At 49.3% G+C, this 16,231-nt stretch overlaps 1 protein-coding gene across 7 annotated transcripts in view; it reads left to right on the top strand.

The window, feature by feature from the left end:
- Positions 1-16,231, top strand: part of RABEP1 (rabaptin, RAB GTPase binding effector protein 1) — a 72,819-nt gene that overhangs the window by 52,335 nt on the left and 4,253 nt on the right. For 4 of the 7 annotated variants that reach the window (XM_044429798.1, XM_044429797.1, XM_044429794.1 and 1 more), the window contains exons 11-13: positions 3,370-3,486; positions 7,277-7,375; positions 8,465-8,608. In XM_044429798.1, the coding sequence (XP_044285733.1) occupies positions 3,370-3,486; positions 7,277-7,375; positions 8,465-8,608 (360 nt within the window). Of the gene's footprint in view, positions 1-3,369; positions 3,487-7,276; positions 7,376-8,464; positions 8,609-14,412; positions 16,228-16,231 lie in introns of those variants that run through there. The other 3 variants (XM_044429799.1, XM_044429795.1, XM_044429801.1) reach the window with 2 other exon arrangements.

Genomic DNA, 16,231 nt, shown 5'->3' with positions numbered 1-16,231 from the left:
CCTCTGCTAGCTCTTTTATGATTCTGGGATGGAGTTCATTGGGCCCTGGAGATTTGAAAGTGTTTATTCCACCTAGGTATTCCTTGACCATTTGTCTGTCAATCTTGGGCTGCCATCTCTTACATCCTGCTTGAACTTCCTCTTGATTGCAGATTTCCTTGTGGGAGAAGACTGAAGCCAAGTAGGAATTGAGCGCCTCTGCCTTTTCTTTGCCAGCTGTTACGACTCTGCCTTCCACTTTGAGTAGCTGGACACCCTTCTCTTTCTCATGTCTTTTGTTCTGGATGTATCTGAAGAAGACTTTCTTGTTGTGCTTAGCATCCCTTGCTATTCTTAGTTCATTTTCTGCTTTAGCCTTCCTGATGCAATTTCTGCAATCCCTTGCTATTTGTTTATATTCTTCTTTCGTGGCCTGGCCCTGCTTCCACTTCCTGTACATGTTCTTTTTTTTTTTTTTTTTCAGGCTGTCACTTAATCCTTTGTGGAGCCACGTGGGCTTCTCTGCTGTCTTCTACACTTTCTTCTTGATGGAATTGTTTGTAGTTGTGCTTCAAGAATCTTCTTTTTCAAGATTTCCCATCCCTCTTGGACACCTTTCCCCCTAAGGGTGTGTTGCCATGGCACTTCGCTTATCATTTTTCTGAGTTCGTTAAAGTCGGCTTTCTTGAAGTCCAGGATGCTTGTTTGGCTCCAGTTCCCCTTTGTCTCCTTCATAATTGAGAATTCAAACATCACATGGTCACTTTCCCCCAGACTTCACATGGATGTTATTTTGTCTACCAGGCCATCCCTTGTAGTTGTTGTTGTTGTTAGTCGCGAAGTCGTGTCCGACCCATCACAACCCCATGGACAACATTCCTCCACGCCTTCCTGTCTTCCACCATCCCCCGGAGTCCACCCAAGCCCACACCCACCGTCCCAGTGACCCCATCCAGCCACCTCACCCTCTGCCGTCCCCTTCTCCTTTTGCCCTCAATTGTTTCCAGCATCAGGCTCTTCTCCAGGGAGTCCTTCCTTCTCATTAGGTGACCAAAGTATTTGAGTTTCATCTTCAGGATCTGGCCTTCTAAAGAGCAGCTCTTTAGAAGGCTATCCCTATTAGTATTAAATTGAGGATAGCTGATCCTCTCGTACCTTCCTCTACTTTCTGCTGGAGAAAGTTGTTGGCAACACATGACAGGAGTCTCTTGGAGAGGCCATGCTTGGCAGAATTTATCAGGGAAACTAAAGTCCCCCATAATGACTACTTCATTCCTCTTGGAAATGCTGGCAAGTTGCTTTTTGAAGGTTGCAACCTTGTCCTATTTTTGACTGGGTGGACAGTAATATATTGCAACAACTATGTTTTTCTTATTTTTGCTCCCTTTAAATTTAGCCAGATGCTTTCAATGGGGCTTCTAAGTTCTTAAATTTCTGTACAGATATATGTGTCTCTCATATATAGTGCAACTCCACCTCCCTTTTTGTCCTTTCTATTTTTCTTGAACAGGCTGTATCCATCAATTGCAGAGTTCCAATCATGTGAATCGTCTCACCAATTGCCCTCATGTACTATGAGCTCAAGTTCGTGTTGCTTGTTTCCCATACTCTGGGCATTGGTGTAGAGTCATCAAAGTCCGTTCTTGCTATGCCCTGGTTTTCTTTCTACGTATTTTGGGAGACTGGTGCTGGGCCTGCTTGAGGAGGCAGACAAAACCTTCAGGATCCCAGTGTGCCTGTCCGCTTGGGGATGGAGGGCTTTGGAGTCAGATAGGGTATATTTTGCCTTTCAGATAAATAATAACTCCCCAAAAAAAAAACTCCCCAAAAAAACCCCCCAAAAGTTCCAAGAAATACACTTACCAAATTTTTAAACTGGGGCTCAGAGGAAGCTGTTTGTGAGGAAAAGAGTATGTCCGGATGTGTGTTCCAGCAGACAGAAAATCCTTCTTGCCAAATGCTTCAAACTATTTTCAGAAAGACAAGGGGGAGATAAATACAAAGCTCGTGTAAGAAAAATATGTCTTCTTAACTGGGGCTTTTCCTTTACGACAATAATTATTAGAAGGGGCAAATGCTTACTCAGCATTGACCCAAAGCTAAGTTTCTTTTTAAGTGTGTCCAACTCCAGTGAATTCAAAGAGATCCTAATGTAGATAATACTGAATAAGAACTAAAAGGATACATATTCTGGGAATCAAAGCAGAGTATCACTATAAATAAATAAATTCTTCACCTTCTCCTAATAAACAGTTCAATTTTCCAGATAAACAAGTGCAAAAATAGCAGTTAAAAATACTTATGTATTGCACTAGACAGCCCCCACACTCTTTCTGGCGTTCTGTCTTCATAACTGTTTATGAAATGTAATTGTGATGCTCTAGAAGCCAAACTTAGTTGGCTAAGTAGCAGGTCCAAGATTCAAGATCACCAAGGTGGCTTTGTCTGAAATGTCTTACTCAAAACCCCAGTGGTTGAAGTTCAGCTAGAATGTATAGCACAAGTTAGGAGAGGTGGCACCCAGTTTAAAAGGTCAGCAGCATGATTAGTAAGTGGGGCAAGGAAGCCATCAGGGGAAAGAAGGCCTCCTTCTGCATATGGAAGCCTTGTCCAAAAGAGGAGAACAGCAGGGAGCATGAATTTGCACATACCCCCGCACTCATTCTGAGGAGTATACTGCTAACATCAAGGCCAACAATGAAGAATTCTTCAAATATGTCCGAAGCAAGAGAACCGCCAGAGAGGCAGTTGGACCACTGCATGAGTGGAGTTAAAGGAGTGCCAAAGGAGGATAAGGATATCACAGAGAAGCTGAATGAGTTCTTCAGATCTGGTGACATGACAGGAGACAACATGTTTAAGTTTCAAGTCCTGCTTACACAATCAGAGATGGCTGGAGTTGAATTTCAGTTTGTGTTGCCTCTGAATCACCCCTTGACTGTGTATACAAATTGGAGGCTGAAGAGAGTTTTGATGTTGTTATCTTAGTGTTCCCAGTCCTGTAAACAAACCCTCTGGAAGACAGACAGACCAGGTGCGATCAGAATTTCTGGTGGTCTCTGTGAAGTCTTTGAAAGTTCAGAGCGCTCTAAAATGTATTTTGGTTTCATTCAGCTTCTCTTGCAGCTCACAAGCTTATCCTGAGTTTTAGAAAGTTCTTTGGGGAGGAATATAGGTATTCTCTTCTGGGCCCAAAGATTAGCATCGTTTCCTGCATCGGGAAGAGGCTGGCCATGGCCAAACTCTCAGCAGAGCATCCTCAGAGGGATCCCAATGTCTCACCCCTGCTGTGTCTTGCCTCCTTTACGTGGTTTTTTTGCTGCAGAGCGAACGGTTGCTCTTTCGGATGCAGGGATGCTTAGGGTGTCCTCTTCTGTCCTAACCACGCAGGTGAAGAAGCTGCAGATGATGCTGAGGCAGGCCAACGATCAGCTCGAGAAGACACTGCGAGAAAAGCAGGAGCTGGAGGAGCGCGTGAAGCAAACCACGGAAGACTCAGGAAAGCAGGTAAAGGTGGCTTGGGCCAGAATGCAACTCTTTGCCACAATTTTCCTTTTCTTTTCAAATACTGTTCTGCATAGCTTTCATGTGCAAGCAAGGGGTGCTTTGTGTTGGCCGGTAGCCAGTTGGGACAGACATCCACATCAGCCTCAGGGAGACATGAATCAGTGCAGTATAAAGGCAGTTTGGCTCAAATAAAAATGGGGTTACCGTCTTAGTGACTCAGTTGTCCCACATTTTCCAGCCAGGATTAGTTTCAAAACTAGCTTGCAGGTGAGATTGAGTGAAGCTGCTGCAAGCAGAGCCCTCTTTATAGTTTTGCTGGAATGGCCACTCAGATTACTATGAAGGGTTACCCCTTAAAAGGGTTTGCAGGGCTTCCCTCTGGCTGAAGGCCCTTTCTGAAAGTCCCAGCAAGCCTCCCCTTAATTTTACCCCCTCACTGTTATTAGACTCTTAATCATGAACGTATGTATGTATTTAGGGAACTTCTATGCCGCCCCATTCACCGAAGCCTTGGGGCAGCTCACAAACATAAACAAATAACATCCTATAAAACAATATAATTTAACAATATAAATTAAGTCGCCCTGGCCAAAGAATAAAATAAATAAATAATATTAACAATTAAAATAACATTTGAATAAAATGGTCTTCGCCTGGCGCCGAAAAACAAATAACGACGGTGCCAGGCGGACCTCTCTGGGGAGCTCATTCCATAGATTGGGCGCCACCGCAGAGAAAGCCCTCCTCTGGTACTTACCCTCCTAATTTCCTTCACGGAGGGTTCCCAGAGAAGGGCCTCTGCTGCTGATCTCAAGGGGCAGGTGGGCATGTATGGACGTAAGCGCTCCTTCAGGTAACCAGGACCCAAGCCGTTAAGGGCTTTATAGGTCATCACCAACACCTTGAATTGGGCCCGGACTTCAATGGGGAGCCAGTGAAGCTGACGAAGAACTGGAGTCATGTGAACATAACATTCAGTCCCCGTCAGCAGCCTGGCAGATCTATTTTGAACCAATTGAAGTATCCGGACCGTCTTCAAGGGTAGCCCCACATAGAGTGCGTTACAGAAGTCAAGTCAGGAAGTCACCAACGCATGTGTCAATGTTGCCAGGCAGTCGTACTCCAGGTAGGGGCGCAGCTGATGGATCAGCCGAAGCTGAAGGAAAGTGCTCCTCGCCGCCGCTGTCACCTGAGCTTCCAGTGAAAGCTCTGGGTCGAGGAGCACTCCCAAGCTGCGAACCTTGTCCCTAAGAGGGAGTGCAACCCCATTCAGGACTAGGTTCAGTTCACCTTCCCCGAAGCCCTATCCGCCAACCAACAGGACCTCCGTCTTGTCTGGATTGAGCTTCAGTTTATTGGCCCTCATCCAGCCCATTACCTCAGCCAGGCACCAGTTCAGCACAGCCACTGCCTCACCTGGATTGGTGGAAAACGAGAGATAGAGCTGGGTATCATCAGTGTACTGGTGATTCCGCAGCCCACACCTCCTGATGACCTCTCCCAGCCGTTTCATGTAGACGTTAAACAGCAAAGGGTATAGCTGCCATGGCGCAGAGTCATAGTCCCCCAGCACCACCTTCTGGAATCGGCCGTTGAGATAGGAGCGGAACCACTGCAAAGCAGTGCCTCCGACCCCCAATCCCGCTAGCCTATCCAGAAGGATACCATGGTCGATGGCATCGAAAGCTGCTGAGAGGTCCAGGAGGACCAACAGGGACGCACTCCCCCTGTCTCTCTCCCTGCACAGGTCATCATAGAGGGCGACCAAGGCAGATTCAGTGCCGTAGCTGGGTCTGAAGCCGGGCTGAAATGGGTCCAGATAATCAGTTTCATCCAAGAGTGCTTGGAGTTGTCCCGCCACCACCCGTTCCAACACCTTGCCCAGAAATGGGACGTTGGCCACCGGTCTATAATTGGCGGCCACCTCTGGATCCAGTGACGCTTTCTTCAGGACCGGTTGGACTACCACCTCCTTTAAAGGGGCAGGTACCCGACCCTCCCTCAGAGAAGCGTTAACCACTTCCAAGATCCAGGTCCTAATCCCATGCTTGGCATTGTTAATTAGCCAAGATGGGCAAGGGTCCAATAGGCAAGTGGTGGGATGTACTCGTCCAAGCACCTTGTCCACATCATCAGGTCACAATAACTGAAATTCATCCATTAATTTTGGACCAGACGGTGACATTGTTATCTCCCCAGAAGCCTCTGAATTACTAGTAGAGTCTAGCTCGTGACGAATCTGACTTAAACTCTTAAACCCCTGCCAGGCATGAGACTTACCTAAAAAAATCCACAAATGCCGTGCTCTTTCCCCAGCCCCAGAAAGGCATCCTCCCAAAGATGACAATCTCTTCTCAGTTTCAGCCCCTTTCCGAAGATAGCTTCCATTAACAGCAGTATTTTAAAACTAAACTGGATTTTTATTTTGAAATAAAGTTAAGCATCATAGTGCATGTGTTAAGTGGGTTGAACAGGGTCTTGGGAAATCTGAGCCCTGATGCTCGCTGGGTGACTTTGGGTTAGTACCTGACTTTCAACTTAATCTACCTCACAAGGTTGTTGTGAGGATGAAAGGCAGCAGAGGAGGCCTGTGTAAGCTGCCTTGGTCTTCTAGCCAGAGGAGCCATGGTGGGACATCAGTGGAAGAGTAAAGAAGCACCTGCACATGATCCAGTGAAGGAGGGAACACAGCAGGGTCACTCATGGAACGAAAAGCATGGAGTGCCACCGTTGGTGTGTCCTGGGCACCACTGGCCACCCCTTTGGTGTCTTTCGGAGGGGACGGGACAGCTTCTTGAGGGAGGATGGTGTGCCATGGATGCCTGTGCCCTGTGTGAGGGATCCCGTGGGCAGCTGAGTGGCCGCTGCGTGAGTGGAAGGCTGGGCCCTGGGTCTCTTCCAGCAGGGCTCCTCCTAGGTTCTTAGGCTTGTGGGATGATTGAAGTGAAACTCCTGTGTGGATGGACGCATGTACTTCATAGTCAAATCACTGCTGGAAATCCGTTCATCAGAGTTTGCTTGGAAAGTGATCAGAAACTTGACAGCTTCCACACAGGCAGTAAATGCACAAGGCAGTGTCACAGCATTTTTTAAAGGGATTCCTTGCCTGTTGTACTTGCTGAGTCATTTCTGCTTAATCCTCTTCTCCCACGTTTGATCAGTTCCCATACTGTTCACTTTCTTGGCAAGCTTCCACACTGTGTGCTAGAAATGGACTCATTCTTGTACGCGGTTGCTTCAGGAAGTCTTTATGTGGGGACCCAGGGTTATGAGAGCCAGTGTGGTGTCGTGGTGAAGAGCATGGGACTGGGACTCAGACGATCTGGGTTCTAGTCCCCGCTTGGCCATGGAGCCAACTGGGTGACTTTGGGCCAGTCACAGACTCTCAGCCCAACCTACCTCACAGGGTTGTTGTGGGGATAAGATGGAGGAGGAGAATGATGTAAGCTGCCTTGAGCCCTTTGTAGGAAAAAGGCAGGATATAAATCGAAAAATAAGTAAAAATAAATATTAGGCTCAAAACGGTGAAGAAACATCGCTCTGCTTGTGGTCCAGCTAGAAGATAACCCTGGTAATAATCGCAGCCGTGTTTCAGAGCTCCTGGGCTCTTGGGGCCCTGCCAGAGGGACAGGTGGGAACCAGTCTGGCCAAGCCCCATCCAACAATGCTGGCTGTAGTTGTGCAACCTGGGGTGAGCGTCTGCAGGGGTGACATGCCGCTTAATGACACTGTTGTACAATTGCTTCCGTGATGCTTGGATTGATGCGTCCTTTTTCTTTCCATTTGACAGATCTCGTCTCTCATCCTTAGAGTGCAGGAGTCTGAGGCCTCGCTAAGTGAGCTACAGCAGGCATTTTCTCAAGCTAAGAGAAACGTTCAAGACCAAATGGTAAAGAAATGCAAGCAGATTATGCCACCGTATGTGTAATACAAATGTTTGAATGCTAATACTAGGCTCAGGTCTTCCCCAGAAATGATGGACAGTTCAGAACAGAGAGAAACCATTACTTGGCACTATGCATAGTTCAGCCATGGAATAGTTCAGTCAGCAAATGGTCCTCGATGTGGTCCAGGGGGTGCATGATGGGGGGGGTCAACAGTTGCCAAGAAGACTGGGAGGCCTAATAAGGCCATGCTCCCCGATCTGGCTTCCACCACTGGCTGTCTTCCAAGGTGGTCACCGTACTCTCAGTCCCGCATCTCACCTGCTCAGTCACCCTGATGTCTTTGGAGTTGCAAGGGCCACCACCCGCCCGCTCAGGCTGCCTTGGTCTAGAAGGACATACTGGAGCGCATGTCTTTGAGATGGGCCTCTGACTTCCCCACACTGTTGGGCCAAGCAGAGGTGTCTTTGCTACCGCCATCTTTAAACAAGGGGGAACGTGTCCCTCCAGCAGGGGCAACTCCATTGGATGCTGCCACCTTATAGGACCGGCCCATGAGTGTTGCCGGAGTTCTAACTGCCTTGCTGAAAACCAGGGAGACAGGAGAGTTTTCTTACCATCTCTGTCACTTGGTTACTTTGGAATCACGTCTGTAGGAATTCATAAGATACATCTGCTGAATTGACTGCGCTTTCCATGTTAAACCTGTTAAGTGGGACAGCAAAGCAGTGTGAGCTCCCTGAAAACTCTGGCAGTGGGACTGAGGTTCAGCTGGTTGTTTGCAAGGTGCCGTGAGCGGAGTCGGCTGGAGCCTGGGGTCAGACTAGATGGCCTGGGAGACCCCTTCTAACTCGCTCTGTTTCTGTGTTTCATTTGACTGCCCTTCTGCTTTTGTTCGTGTGTTTATTTAATGACTCGCCATTCCCAGTCTTAGTCAGTGGGGGAAAGAGCCTGAAGCATTTTACATGCTGGTCTTTTCACACAGCCAGTATTTCTATTGCTCCTGTCCATGTTCGGGCTGTTGCAAATGAAATGTGACTCAGTCAGACAAGCTAGTTCTGAAGCCAGGACTTTACACCTTTGTTTGTTTGTTGGAGGCTGTCCTGATGCAGTCCAGGGAGCACGTCTCGGAGGAGCTGGCAAGGCTCCAGAAAGACAACGAGAGTCTTCAGGGGAAGCATGGTCTGCATGTCGCTTTGCAGCAGGCGGAGGACTTCATCCTGCCAGAATCCAGCGAGGTAGGGGCACCCTTGCTCTGCAAGAGAAATCATGCTGTGTGTGATCAAGGAAGCACAAACTGGAGTGGGACAGAAGCTCAGAAAGATGCAGCCATCACTGTTTGGGAGCAGAAAAAGCATACAAGCATTTTTTTTCATCATGGTCTCTGTGCCTCACACATATATGGGTGCTGTGCCTGCACAGTGCCTATTGTCGGGAAGATTTCATAGCTTTAAGTTTTTGGCAGGAACTCTGCCCCCCCCCCTTCCCCTGGTATAAATGGGCAGAGTCCTAGCCCCTTTGCCAGTCTGCTTGCAGTCGCTGTTCGCTGTGCCTCGGGTTCTTTGCTTACCCTTGTTTTTTCTCTACCCCCAAAAATTATTGTACTCTTTTTGTCTTTAACTAATCTTTGACTTCTCTTTACCCTGACTTTTACCTCCTAGTCTTCAGACCCTATGATCCTCCTTATTTTCACTTCCTCCCCCGTAACTACTATCTCCGATTGTAAAAAAATACAGCCTCCCTTCTTTCGTCATCCTTTCATATTCTTCTCAATATGGCAGCGTTCCATAAGTGTGCTCAGTGCAGGGCAAAAATGTCACCCACCAACCCGCATTCTCTTTGTTTGCTTTGCCTTGGAGAAGGCCACTGCATGGACCCTAACCCTAACCCTAACCCTTCACCCGGCAAGCCTGAAAAAATCAGGAGAATCGCCTGAAGAAGATGTTATGGATCAGGCTCTTCTGGCGATGAAGGAGGTCACCGCAGCTCCCTCCTCTGCTACTCCCGCCTCTGAAAGGAGTGCTCCCCTTCGTCCTTTGCAAGGGGAAAGTGTCAGTACCGATGGCAAGGGCTCTGATCGGTCTCAATCTCCAAAGGAGAAAAGAAAGCATATCGAGACCAAGGGGACCGCCAAAGCTAAGCATCCCAAAAAGGACAAACCCAAGCATTGTCACAAGAAGTACCCTCACGTGCCTCGACAAGACCCATCTGCCATTTCCATCACCTCGGTACCCAGCGCCTCGGTACCGAGTTCGGCAGTCGTCTGTGCAAGTGATGCTTAGGTCATCCCCACGTTGCATAGCCAGCTCCCCTCACTCCAGTCCAGAAGCTCCGAAGCCAATGGCATGGACTTCAGTGTCCGATGATGAAATCCGTGAGTTGCCTACCCACTCGCCTCCACCATCCGAGCGCTCCACGCAATCTGTCCATGACCGCTATACCACCAACTCCTACTCCAGGGGGGCATTCGTCTCCAGAGGCTTCGCCAAGGGCCACCCAGCATCCACCTACACTCCACCCTGATCCACCTGATTGAGACTGATCTAGATACTGGATGCCACCCCCATGCAGGCACTTTGCTTCCGAACAGTATGAGCAGACATATCCGTGGGAATACTGTCCACCTTATAGCTACCCATACTCACCACCACCAACACGCCACCAGCGACCTCCATCTCCTGCAACTTCCTGAGATGTTCCATCCACTTCAGCTGCCTCCATGCCTCATCCAGACCTGTCTCCTGTCGACTCTTCCTCCTCGAGCCCTCCATATCACTCTGAATTGGACTTGGAGGAATGTGAGCAAGCCTCCACCTCTCCTGACCTCCTGGTTTCGACTCAGGACTCGGGATCGACATTCAACAGCATGTCAGTCCCAACCAGGACAACATCTATGATGTTATTCATATGGAGGATGTAGTCCCAGTGGCGCTGCCATTCATCTCCACCTTGTGTAAGGCTATGATGGAGTCATGGCAGCTACCTAAATATCCTCATCCAACCTCCCGGTGCCTTGAGTCTATGTACCGGGTCAGAGAACAGAACATTCCCTTTCTGCTTAGTCACCCACAGCCTAACTCGATGGTCATCAAGTCAACTCAAGGCTGTTAATCCAGGGAACACACCACACCAACGGATTGTGAGGGGAGAAAGATCGACCTGCTGTCTCGCTGGAGCTACTTTGCCATGGAACTCAGTCTTCGTATCTTCAACTGTGGGGCTACTGTGGCAGGCTACCAGTATTTCCTCTGGCAGAAGATCAAGTCCCTTGCTGCATTTCTCCCTGACGAACAGAGACTTAGCCAGAATCTTCATTGGGGAAGCAACAACTGGCAACAGTGAGGCACTGTGTTGACTGTGTTTTGAGGGTGCTTGTTGGTACAGTGGCTCTCAGACACCATGCGTGGCTTTGAGCTGGTAATCTATCCCAAGAGATGAAGCAGAGGGTGGAAAACATGCCCTTTGATGGAACTGGTCTTTTCCACACAAGACTGATGACAAGTTGGATTCCATCCACAAAGCACGTCTCACCGCCCACAGAATGGGATAGACACCCGCTCAGAGTCGACATAAGTGGCCTTGGAGCAAACAGATTCATTTCTGGTCCTTCCAACCCTCCCAGCAGGGTTACTCCTCTGGATGTCAGCCTTTCCACCAGCAGCCGACTTGCCCCCATCATGGTGAAGCGCCTCGGTACCAGCAGCCCAGGAGGCACACGGACAAACCTCAGCGTTGATGGGCTGCATGAACTTCTCTTTCCCTGAACCCACCTCTCCCCCTCCCTTTTGGGGACAGACTACAACATCAACTCCCCATATGGGAGTCCATCACATCTGATCATTGGGTTCTTTCAATCGTAGAGCACGGATAGGAAATCAAGTTTGAAACTGTGCCGCCTCTCGGGATGATCCACTGCACAACAGCCTCACCAGTTCTACTGAAAGAAGTCACTGAGCTGCTTCATAAGGGAGCCATCTGAAAAGTTGGTTGCTCAGAGGTACTGCATGGTTTCTACTCTAGGTACTTCATGGTACTGAAGAGAGATGGGAGTGTTCGCCTCTTCTTGAACTTGCGTGGAGTCAATAAATTCATCAAGACAAAGAAATTCAGGATGACCATGCTCCAAAATATTCTTCCATTGCCCGGGAAAGAGGATTGTTTCGCATCCCTGGACTTGAAAGACGCCTATTTCCACACAGACGTCCACCCGACTCATAGGCACTTCTTGAGATTCAGTTGGTACTGAGGTCTATGAATATAACGTCCTTCCCTTTGGCCTCGCCACTGCTCCGAGGGTGTTCACTAAATGTATGGCCCCAGTTTATGTCCATCTCAGGCTTCGGGGCATTCAAATTTAGCCTTACCTGGATGAGTGGCTCCTAGTCTCCTCCTCCAAGGTGGACCTCTTAGCATCTATTAGAACAACTTGTTCCTTGCTCGACCAATTAGGACTCTGAATTAATAACAAGAAGTCATGCCTTGTTCCTTCCCAGGTCATCAGTTACATTGGACCACGTTGGGACTCGACCTGCACATGGGCTTCCTTCCTCTGGATCGGACTCAAAGACTCATACATTCCGTGAACACCCTCACTTCTAAACGGACTGTCACCATGCACTTCATTCAGCAGGTACTTGGTCATATGGCATCTGTGGTTTCTGTGGTATCGAATGCGAGGCTGTGGATAAGACCACCCCAGCTATGGTTCAGCCGCAGCTTCCATCCTGAGCACTAACTCACCATACCAGCTACTACAACCCCCACACGCGGTCCTCCAAACTCTGTCTTGGTGGACAACCGATACCAACTTGACTCGGGGTGCCGGTCCAGTCACAAGAACCAACTGTGATGCTCTACACCAGTGCTTTCCTGACTGGATGGGGGACACACTGCACTTCACTCTGGACGCAAGACACCTGGACCGCCTCAAGACAACAAGGCACATCGACTACCTAGAGCTGCTGGCAGTATTCAAGGCACCCTGTGCTTTCCAAGTGATCTTGGAAGGAAGGACCATACAGATTGCATCGGACAATGTTGTGACCATTTTTTACATCAACAAGCAAGAAGGGATGAGATCGGTCCCATTAGTTCACCTCGCTGTTCGGATTTGAAACTGGTGTATTGACCACGGGATCAACAAACAAGCTGCACACCTCACCGGTACCAAGAACAAGGAGGCTGATTCCCTGAGCAGACATGTATCCATGATGCATGAGTGGGAGCTGGACTGTCATGCTTGTCACCATCTTTTCGAGCAGTGGGGAACACTCGATATAGATCTCTTGGCCACCCACAAGAACTCGGCATGCAGAACCTATTGCTCCTGAGCTGGTATCGGTCCGAATTCTATCGGGGACACACTCATGGTCTCCTGGAAGGGCAAGACATTCTATGAATACCCACCAATCCCCTTAATAACAAGGACACTGGCAGAGATCAACTGAGACAACACTCGTGGCATCCTGATTATCCTCCCCACCCTGCTTCAACTGTCCAGGAACAGTTACATTCATCTTCCCCATGTGCCACATCTGATCACCCAGGAACAAGGTGCAATTCGGCATCTGGACCTACAATCCTTGAAGCTAACAGCATGGCTCATCCAATGACTCCCATGTATACAACTTCCTCGGTACCGACATCACCAGCCTCTGCATATATAGCAACCTCCGTACCGTCCTTATCTTCAGGATTGGCAACACCAACATCTTCCCCGGTACCAACGACAACATCGGGATCGATACCTACTTCGGTACCGACGATAACCTCGGAACTGACATCCTGCACCTGGACATTCAATTTATCTTACAGTCCTCATTGTGGCCAAACGCACAACAATCATACAGCGCAAAATGGAAGTGCTTTACATGTTTTGAAACTACCAATAATTTCTCTCCTCAAGCTGCAACAATCGAGAACATCCTACAATTTTTACTCTCATTACTTCATGGAAGCCTCAAACCTTCCTCTATTAAAGTTTATATTGCAGCCATTTCGTACCACTATAAGAGGACTTACAGAGGGTTCATCGGTTTTCCCTCACCAGTTAATACGTCGCTTCTTACAAGGATTACAAAACCTTCAACCTCTGATCTGATTGATCGTCCCGACATGGAGCCTCTCTGTGGTTCTACAGACCTTAACGAGAAATCATTCGAACCTATGGCTACTGTCGACCTCCGACTACTTTCTTGGAAGACTGCTTTCTTAGTCGCCATTACTTCAGCAAGAAGGGGTAGTGAGCTTTGTGCCCTTTGGGTCGACCATATCTCAATTTTCATAAAGAAAAGGTGGTTCTTCGCACGGATACAACCTTTCTTCCTAAAGTAGCAACAGCTTTCCACCTAAATCAAGACATCGTCTCGCCAGCTTTTTTTCTAGCACCATCGACACCAATCAAATGCTCCCTACACAGCCTCAACAGGTGCAGATCCCTAGTGTTCTGTTGGTCCCATACAGAAACCTTTGTTAAATACACTGAACATGATAAAGGAACACCAATAAGGACCCAACACCTATCAAAATGGATTCTGGAAGCAATTCAACTTTCATATCGACTGGCCAAACTGGACTTGCCTATCGCTCCAAAAGGACATTCCACAAGAGCCGTCACTTCTTCTGCTGCCCTTCGTGCAGGCATCTCAGTACAGGACGTATTCAAAGCTGCTAGTTGGTCGGCCCATGCACCGTTGCGAGACACTATCGATTAGATGCCAGAGCCAGACAGGACTGCTCCTTTGTCCGTGCAACCTTATTGGCTGTTCTTCAGTAACAGCACCGTCCCGCCTCCTGGTGGGTAAGCTTGCTAGTCACCCCTATATGTGTGATGCACAGAGACCATGACGAAGAAAGGCAGGTCGCTTACCTGTAACTGTCGTTCTTCAAGTGGTCATCTGTGCATTCACACAACCCGGCCACCGGCCCCACTTCAGTGTTGGTGACTGGGTATCTGACTGGGTATCTGTCTGTCTATAAATTTATATATTTTCCTCTAGATACCATTCTTACAAGTTACTGTACTCATGTTTTTTCTTGCCAGTACCAGCAGGGAGCGAACGGGTGGTCTCCAGCTGACTGGCAAAGCGGCGGGGACTCTGCCCATTTACACTGGGGGGAGGGGGTGTGGCGCTCCTGCCAAAAACCGTTCAAGCTATGAAATCTTCCCGACAGCAGGTGCTGCGCAGGAGCAGCACCCATCTATGTGTGACTGCACAGCTGAGCACTGGAAGAACGGCAGTTACAGGTAAGCAACCTGCCTTTATCATTCTTGATGCATAAACCAGCAAACAGTGTGGCTCTTTCGGTAGTCATCTGCCCTAGTCTTGGGGCTCACGTGCTAATCCTGAGAAACCTGCTCTGGAGAAGCACCCAGAATGGAGCGGCAGTGCAGTCGGTGCGCTGGCCTGGCTCCCTTATTTCCCAAGTGCCAACTGGCATTCCTTCGGAATGGTTGTCCTACACAGAGACTCCTTCCCAATCTGCACCATTTATGCCCCACCACATGCCAGGGCCCACCTCTCCGTGCCCCACTCCACGTAGCAGAGGGGGCCCGAGCCCCCCCAGGCGGGTGATCTTCCTCCTCTGATCCTAGTTGTTTTCCCTTGCCATCCATGACAGCCCCACTCGGCTCTTGTGAACACCTGGGCCAGACACTGGAGCGGCTGCTTATGTAAATCCGTTCCCTACTGAAGGTGAGGAGTGAGCCTCGCTCCTCACATGTAAGGTCAGGATTCTTCTTGAAGATGGTCTAACTTGGGCCGCTTCGAGCCGGTGGGTCTTGTGCCCCTTCCAGCAGCGTCAGTGGACCAGGAGTGCTGGGGGCTGAAGTCCAGTGCGCTTCTGTTCTCCCCCATGCTCCTCTTACTCTCACCCAGGGGAGGAAAGAGGAAATAGGCCACCCTCTCTGGCAATGGTCGGCAGCTGCCTCCGCCCAGGTTTCTGCACTTCCTGTGGTTCCCCTTGGGTGACACAGCAACGCCAAAGCTACCCAAGTAGGTAGGTTTGTCGTGAATGGAGCCAGCTAGAGCCGGGGGTCAGACTAGATGGCCCGAGAGATCCCTTCTGACTTGCTCTGTTTCTATGTTTCTAAGTCAGCAGTTGTGGAAGTTGTGCCATACCGCCGGCTGCGGAAACTGAAGCAGGGGGAAGGTGCAGGCTTGCCTCCAGATTGCAGTGTCATGTATTGTCATGTTGTGTCCACTTTTGATTTTAATTACTGCTTCCATGTAAGGAAGATGTTTTCTTTTGATCCAAGAAATGCCTGCGACTTGCGCTGATCTCACTCTCATTGGCTGCCAGGGTTTGGAGGGATGATGTGCTGGAGGGCTGTGGAGATGGACCGGGTGCAGACAGAGCCCCTTTTAGGCCTGTGCACTGGGCGCGGCGGGAGGGAGTGGCAGCCGGCAGAGGCACCGGTGCTTCCTCACACTTCAGGAAACTTCCCTCGGTCGCGTGTGTGGAGGGACATGTTCTGAAACAGCAGTGGTCTTAAAGAACGCCATTCCCAAGTCCTGCTCCAAGTGAACAAGCCGAGCTGTGACTGTAGGAACGATTTCCATCGATCGCAGGCTGTATTTAAGGTCGTGCTCCATCCTCCAAAGCATTTGAATAGATTCCCAGACTTAAGTGTGCCTTCCTTCGCTGGACCATGACAACCAGAGGCGCGGCTTCTGAGCCTTGCGGTGTTCTAGCTATGTGCGGGGGCACAGGGCTGGCAGGTGCGGGGGCCCAGGTTTCTTTCTGCTGGCGAGGCGCTGGGGTGGCGAGGCTGGGAGCAAGTCCAGACAGACCGCTGGGGGGATGTGTCTGCATGGGGTGGAGAGGGGATCAAGCAGCACTCTGTTGTGCCAGTTTGCCAC

The sequence above is a fragment of the Varanus komodoensis genome, unplaced genomic scaffold (assembly GCF_004798865.1).
Source record: "Varanus komodoensis strain SLA01 unplaced genomic scaffold, ASM479886v1 scaffold20_1, whole genome shotgun sequence".
In the NCBI taxonomy this organism is placed as follows: domain Eukaryota; kingdom Metazoa; phylum Chordata; class Lepidosauria; order Squamata; family Varanidae; genus Varanus; species Varanus komodoensis.
This window is presented reverse-complemented; position numbering and strand designations above follow the sequence as displayed.